The following is an 8,012-nucleotide window of genomic DNA, read 5'->3' on the forward strand; positions in this document are numbered from 1 at the left end:
CCATGAATAAGCAACAGCGTGAGATGAGAAGAGGTATGACATATTGGCCATAGAATGAATAGAATGCCTCCATGCCAGGGGAGGCTGGTGGAGGCGGAGGTCGGAGGAAAGGCTCATTTGTAATGCATGGAATGGAGGGTGTTGAGCCCATCCTCCAATATCTACCTCTACCAGCCTCTACCAGCCTCCACTGGTCCATGCCTGAAGTCTGTGATTACCTCCAGGCAGGAACCCTCCTAGTCTGCCGACACCGGCACCCCCGGGGACACCTACAGAGGAAACACACTGTCACAGGCAGCTCAATATCTCTGAACTACCCTAGACGGAGATAGAACCTTATCATTCTAAGCTCACGACATGTGAATGGGAGGATTTGTCATCTCCAACAATGGAGGGCCTGGAAACCCGACAGTTTTTTACCTCTCCATCTCTGGGGACCACTAAATGATCATTATATAGAAATAGGATGACCTAGACTGCCTTACCATACTTGGGAGGTTTGACTCCTCCTGGATATCCTGCAGAGTAAAGGAATTACTAGCGCAAGATGGAATGTATCGTTGTGTGAATTACTGTAGTAAAAACATTATATATAAAACAGTTATTAGGCTATTACATCATATATACTCTAGAGTCCATTTCAAATTCCTTCCATAAGTACTGTATAAGTTAAGTGGGGTTCTGGGGGCTTGCGTTAGTTCTGTTTGAACCTGGCCTCTACAGTACTCTGTTGCAATGGAAACCCCACCGCACCACCAGGCTAAGGAACAGCTTCTGCTGAAGTTAAAGTCCCGGCGGTAGCCTAACCTTTATACTCACTGTAACACTGTAACACCATGCACTGTCTACATATCATGTCACCGTGACACTATTTGCACTATCTGGTTAGATGCCAAACTACGTTTCGTTGTCCCAGTATTTTGTACTCTGTGCAATGACAATGAAGTTGAATCTAACAATCCTTTTGCTTTTTGCTGTACCTCCAGCCCCTGGTACTCCTCCTGCTCCACCAGCGACCACTCCAGCCCCGGGGATCCCCCCTGCACCCCCATACCCGGCTGGAGAAACATTACACAGTTAACACAGATTATACAACAGTTAGTTCAGACCAAGTAATTTGATTGGATGAGAGGCATTCCATGAGTGCTGATATCCAGTATAACAGCACTGGGACTTTTAACTATGTATCACTCCGCCGCACAACTGAGAAGAAGGCTAATATCTGTCCTATACCGTAGTGAGGTCAGAGGTCACACAGTGTATCTCTCTCACCTCCAGGGAAGGCACCTTGTCCAGGGTAGAGTCCTCCAGCCCCAGGTACACCCCCTGGTACACCACCGGCACCACCCAAACCTGCAGCGCCACACGAGGGAGAGAAGGCAAAGGCAACGCCAGGGCGAGTGCTTATTACTCAAAGGTCACTCACACTCGCCCCAGAGTCTAGGAGCAAAACACTGTCTCCCCCAAACCATCCCCACTGCAACATAATATATATGATGATTACCTGCACACTACCTGATTACCTGAACACTACCTGATTACCTGCACACTACCTGATTACCTGAACACTACCTGACTACCTGAACACTACCTGACTACTGCTTACCATATTTAGCAGCTTTAGCCTGGGCCTGAGAAATCCCCACACCTGCAGAGAGTAGAAGACACAGACATCAGTTCCTTCTCTATTCACATCTAGAGTCATTACTGGAAGCAGCTTTATCTTAAAACGACTTACAATGTTTTGAGACCAACTATACTATGAGTCAGGCTCATGCTAATTGCTTAACATTTGAATGAATGTTTTGTTGATTAATAAAAAGATACTAAACAGATGATGCTGTTGTTCCCTCATCCTCTTGTTGTATGTTGGGTTACTGTACCTCCAGCCCCTGGTACTCCTCCTGCTCCACCAGCGACCACTCCAGCCCCAGGGATCCCCCCCGCACCCCCATACCCGGCTGGAGAAGCATCACACAATTAACAAACATTACAATGCCATGCCAATGCAATCTCTAAAACCATGGGACCACAAAGACCAACAGATGTCTCTTTATCTTTTTAAGACCAACTATACTATGAGTCAGGCTCATGCTAAGTGCATAACATTTGAATAAATCTACCTAGTGTATTTCACTCATACTGACCAAGGATACTGTGTATCACCCAAGCCTATGCACACCTTCACTAGCCACAGCTCCATCTACAGCCTTTTCTCAATTGTTATGAACAACCTGCCTCCTACTGAAAACGCATTGGAGGAGATCTAGGTTCCTCCCCTTACATATTCTCCTCCCGTGCCTTTTGAGGACGAAGCGAGTGTAGGAGGGAGGAGAGGACATGAAGAGACAATTGAGACAACTGAGAAGAAGGCTAATATCTGTCCTATACAGTAGTGAGGTCAGAGGTCATAGGTCACACAGTGTCTCTCTCTCACCTCCAGGGAAGACACCTTGTCCAGGGTAGAGTCCTCCAGCACCAGGTACACCCCCTGGTACACCACCGGCACCACCCAGACCTGCAGCACCACATGAGGGAGAGAAGGCAAAGGCAATGCCAGGGCCAGTGCTTATTACAGGACAGAAGCTACTATGTCTCCATTGGCAACTTTGTATCTGACCAAATTAAAATGACATGTGGGGTTCCCCAAGGGTTAGAGTTCTATTCAATCTCTACATGCTTCCCTTGGGACACATCATAAAAAAGAACAAAATTGCCTAGCACAACTATGCGGATGACACTCAAATCTACATAGCCCTCTGACCGAACGACTATAGTCCCATTGACAATCTCTGTAATTGCATTGAGCAAATAAACGCCTGGATGACACAAAACTTCCTCCAACTAAACAAGGACAAAACAGAGATAATTGTATTCGGTGCACCTGACAAAAGATCGAAAGTCAGTGCAAAACTTGATTCTCTCTCTCTTCACAGTAAAAAAACAGGTCAGAAATATTGGTGTAATTCTAGACTCCGATCTAAACTTCAACAGCCACATAAACTCGATAACTAAATCAGCCTACTATCACCTGAAAAACATAACAAGAATGAGAGGTTTCATGTCCATGCAAGACCTTGAAAAACTCATGCATTTGTTTCGAGTAGACGTGATTATTGTAATGGTCTACTAACAGGCCTATCTAAAGGAGCTGTTCGTAAATTGCAGCTCATCCAAAACGCCGCTGCTAGGGTCCTAACAAAAACAAAGAAATTTGAACACATTACACCAATCCTGAGATCCCTGCACTGGCTACCAGTCTCTCAGAGAATTTAATTCAAAATCCTCCTAATTACATACAAATCACTTGTACAGATTACCTGAACACTACCTGATTACTTGAACACCCTGCATAGGAAATAATTACCATATTTAGCAGCTTTAGCCTGGGCCTGAGAAATACCCACACCTGCAGAGAGTAGAAGACACAGACATGAGTTCCTTCTCTATTCACATCTAGAGTCATTACTGGACGCAGCTTGCTGCCAGCTTTATCTTAAAACGACTTACAATGTTTTGAGACCAACTATACTATGAGTCAGGCTCATGCTAATTGCATAACATTTGAATGAGTGTTTTGTTGATTAATAAAAAGATACTAAACAAACTATGCTGTTGTTGCCACATCCTGTTGTTGTATGTTGGTGTACTGTACCTCCGGCCCCTGGTACTCCTCCTGCTCCACCAGCGACCACTCCAGCCCCAGGGATCCCCCCTGCACCCCCATACCCGGCTGGAGAAGCATCACACAAGTAACACAGATTATACAACTGTTAGTTCCGATCAAGTAATTTGATTGGACAAGAGGCATTCCATGAGTGCTGATATACAGTATAACAGCACTGGGACTTTTAACTATATGTATCACTACGCCGCATTGATGTTCTACTAAATGACCGTTAATTAGACTACATTGTTTGTGTTCAGGTTACTAGGCAACAGTCCATTTGAAGTTCAGTTGCGGAACTATTTCTTGTTTATTTTAAACAAACAAATCATAATCTGTTGTTGCTTATTACTGTTAACTAATAATTGGCGCTGTAGAACTGTTGTATAAAAGCAATATCACACTCGAGGTCGTGCGGCCTTGTACCTACGACCGAATCACAGCCGTGCTGATATTCAGTATAACACACTCCCTCTCGTGTGATATTGCTTAATTACAATGCCATGCCAATGCAATCTCTAAAGCCATGGGACCACAAAGACCAACAGATGTCTCTTTATCTTTTTAAGACCAACTATACTATGAGTCAGGCTCATGCTAAGTGCATAAGTCTGTCCTGTACCGTAGTGAGGTCAGAGGTCACACAGTGTGTCTCTCTCACCTCCAGGGAAGGCACCTTGTCCAGGGTAGAGTCCTCCAGCCCCAGGTACACCCCCTGGTACACCACCGGCACCACCCAGACCTGCAGCGCCACATGAGGGAGAGAAGGCAAAGGCAACGCCATACTGAACAACTATCATCACGTTATCATCACATTATCATGTTATTATCATTTTCTATTTTATTATTACTTACCTTACTTATTTTACTTTATTTTATTATTATTTTGTATCCTGCTGCAATGCCAATAACAAAGAAACTATACCTAAGAACTACCTGTACATTGGATGTAATAAAAGCAATTCTGCTTCTGATTATAAAACTTCACTGGCAACACTTTCACTGATGCCACTCTGTTTCGAGTACTACTGTTAAAGCCCAGTAAGTATGCCCTGCATGAGAAATAATTACCATATTTAGCAGCTTTAGCCTGGGCCTGAGAAATACCTAGCGTCCCGACACCTGCAGAGAGTAGAAGACACAGACATCAGTTCCTTCTCTACTCACATTTAGAGTCATTACTGGAAGCAGCAAGCAACTGTATTTTAATGTCCTGCTCTCAGAGTTGTTGTGTACAAACCAGTTCCGATGGGATATCCAGGTATAGACCCGGCACCTCCCCCGGGAAGACCAGCTCCACCACCACCACCAAAGCCCCCATAGCCTAAAACACAGTTTTAATTACTTACAATGTACTGTACATGACATGTGCATGCACACACACACACGACTGCACCCACCCACCCACCCACAAACACCAACATCATCATCATCATCATCATCATCATCACCATCATCTGTAGATCATGCACAAGTGAAAAGTGTAAAAGTGTAACGTACCAAAAGGAAGTTTGCCAGCTTTGGCTCCAGCTTTCGCTCCATAGCCCCCTGTGGAGACCAGCAGACAAGACATGTCAGCCTTTGTGGTATAGAAAGAGGATTGTACAGCCAGCGCATTGGGCGTGAGACAAGGTGTGGCGAGTGAGCGTGTGAACGGGTTGAAATGCGTGTGTCTCACGCCCAATGCGTGAGACTTGAAAGCCCTGGTACAGCAGTATTACTATGTCAAATATATAAAACCATATAAAAATATATACATACAGTGGGGGAAATAAGTATTAATTGAACACATCAATATTTTGTCCAGTAGATATTTCCAATGAGCCTGTTCGAGTGACATTAATTAGCACAGATTGGAGGTAGAGTTGCCTCCTAATTAGTTATGGTTTTCAGATGGTTCCTTGCCTTTCCTTGCTGTGGTGTGCTGCTTTTTCTTAGTGTGTTCAATACTTTTTTCCCTGTTTCATTCCACTTTATTACACATAACTTAATTTACATATGGACTTGATTTTTTGTCTGGATTGTTTGAGTTAATACCAAAGTCTGGTGCAAATTTCACTTGAATAGGCTCATTGGAAATACATTTACTGGACAACATGTTGATGTGTTCAATACGTATTTCGTATTCCCCCCACTGTATGGAAGGACAGAGAGAACAAAGCTTTAAGCAGCAATCATCTGGTTTAAATGCTTTTCAAATTGGCAGAAAATAAATTACATCCTTGTATTGTTTTAGAAAAGCCTTTGAGCCGGGAGATTAGGCCATTTCATCCTTATTTGCTCTGTTGAACAAAGCTAATCTGAGTGCCAGATCCGTTCAAAGACATAAAACCACAAAATTGTGCTTCATTACGTTCAGCAGTAACCTTTAACACGTCTAACGAACCATCAAGGTTTCAGCCAAGTAGGTCAGAGCTGCTTTGTTTTTATTACCTCATCAAAGAGGGATTATTGGTTTGTTCAGCAGGATGACATCATAGCCGTCTACAGACCTTGAGGAAGGCAGATATGCCTTTTCACCAGCAGGGATGGGAGGCATGTTTAGTTTTTACTTCCACGGCCGACCGTGAATGAATGCTTCTGATGTTCTGATTCAGCTTCATACTCAAAACTAACATCAGAAATTCATCCAATGACAATTATTCCTGTGACAAACCGTGAGCTTAGAATGATAAGGTTCTATCTCCGTTTAGGGTAGTTCAGAGATATTGAGCGTCAAAGTTTTTACATTCCATTATGTTTTGTGAGATGGAACCTTTGTATTTTATGAATTACTAACTCAAAAATGTCAACATTTTAAAAATAACACCACACAGGCATTAATAAACACCTAATGGATCAGATTATGTAAAAAACTCAATTCTGACAAAAAATGGAGATAGAACCTTATAATTCTAACGTCACGAAACACTGTTTCCCAATTGAAGCAGTAGAACAATTGACAATTTATATTCATTGTAGAAGAGGGTGTGGAGGGGGGGGGGGGGGGTCAGTCCATTCAGATCAGCATGATAGTGAGACTCGATCTGAGAGGGGGACAAAGAAAAGCTCAGTAACACTTTACTTGAAGGTGCCATCTATAAAGGATTCATAAATGGTTTATAACAAGTTTATAGACTATAAACATATGTTTTCATTGATCATTTATACAACGTCATCAAAGAGTTATAACTCATTCATTAGACATTTAGAAAATCTTTTAAAGATTGCACCTTATTAAAGTGTGACCGAAAGCTCTAACCTACTGTACAGTATGCAGCACGACACTCTACCCTGCCAAGGACCATAGCAACACTACGCCTGCGTAGACCAGCGTATGTCACATTGAGTTAACATACGACAGTGATGGGGATGGTCCCTTGGGAGAGACAGGTGTGATGCAGCAGGCTTACTGTACACGACTCGACAGCAGAAGTAGAAACAGTTTAGTTGATTATGTTTCTGAGATATCATTATTTTCTACATAGTCTACCAAGCAGCTGGAGGGGACAAGGCTTAGAGGAATCATTCTGATTTTGAGGTTTTCAACCGAATAATAATAACAAATGGAATAAAAAAAAAGCCATGAAAATGTGCTGTAGTATTCCACTGCCTGGACAAGACCTGGGGCCAGATTCACAAAGTGTTCTTAAGAAAAAAATGGTGAATAGCGTTTAAGAACATTCTTAGGAACATCTTATTTTTTATCTTAAGAACACTTTTGTGAATCCGGCCCCTGGGCCTCAAAACCAGAACCCTTCCTTCTGCTGTCCTTCCTTCCTTCCTTTACAGGAGAATCCAACGACAAACCCACCATAGACGCGCCCGTGCACGTGGCCGTAACGAGGGTACGACACTCTGTGCACTGGAGGGAAATGAACTGCAATGCATGATCAGGTCAACAGCAGCGTTAGCTAACAACATACTGTATTGTGTGGCTCTACTGTACCGTAGCAGCACTGACTGACTGCACACATCTGACGGATGAACAACACTTAGGGGACAATAACGATTGTTAATCGTTTGTAAGTAAATGATTCATTTAACTAGGTGAGAACATCTACGGCCTGTCTAGATAATATACCAAACAAAAGTATGGATGTTTGAATGCTGTCTGTGTGTACAGTGTCTATGCCTACCAAGGACTCAGGACTATCCATTCAATGGAAAGGTTAACTAATGGGTTAAAAGCGATCAATTTTACTGGGCACTAGAGCAATGCACATGATTCCACAGGTCTGGAAACAGCACTTAACATGTTAATATGCTGCACTTTTCACTGATAGTTCAAAAGCATTCAAGGGGAATACTACTGGAACTATTCTTGTTCATTTGTTCAGTAAAATTGCCGTACAACTGCAGTTCA

At 42.9% G+C, this 8,012-nt stretch overlaps 1 protein-coding gene across 1 annotated transcript in view; it reads right to left on the minus strand.

Moving 5' to 3' along the window:
* Positions 1–236: 236 nt before the first annotated feature.
* The window catches only part of LOC308174040 (uncharacterized protein), a gene marked incomplete at both ends in the record, with an annotated part of 38,999 nt that continues 31,223 nt past the window's right edge, over positions 237–8,012 (minus strand). Inside the window, 11 exons of the mRNA XM_080549093.1 lie at positions 237–269; positions 981–1,058; positions 1,273–1,353; positions 1,884–1,961; positions 2,438–2,518; positions 3,404–3,409; positions 3,656–3,733; positions 4,329–4,409; positions 4,719–4,789; positions 4,908–4,991; positions 5,168–5,215. Coding sequence (XP_080405219.1) covers positions 237–269; positions 981–1,058; positions 1,273–1,353; positions 1,884–1,961; positions 2,438–2,518; positions 3,404–3,409; positions 3,656–3,733; positions 4,329–4,409; positions 4,719–4,789; positions 4,908–4,991; positions 5,168–5,215 — 719 coding nt within the window. The remainder of the gene's footprint in view (positions 270–980; positions 1,059–1,272; positions 1,354–1,883; positions 1,962–2,437; positions 2,519–3,403; positions 3,410–3,655; positions 3,734–4,328; positions 4,410–4,718; positions 4,790–4,907; positions 4,992–5,167; positions 5,216–8,012) is intronic.

This window comes from Nansenia antarctica (assembly GCF_963989245.1).
Source record: "Nansenia antarctica genome assembly, chromosome: 19".
In the NCBI taxonomy this organism is placed as follows: domain Eukaryota; kingdom Metazoa; phylum Chordata; class Actinopteri; order Argentiniformes; family Microstomatidae; genus Nansenia; species Nansenia antarctica.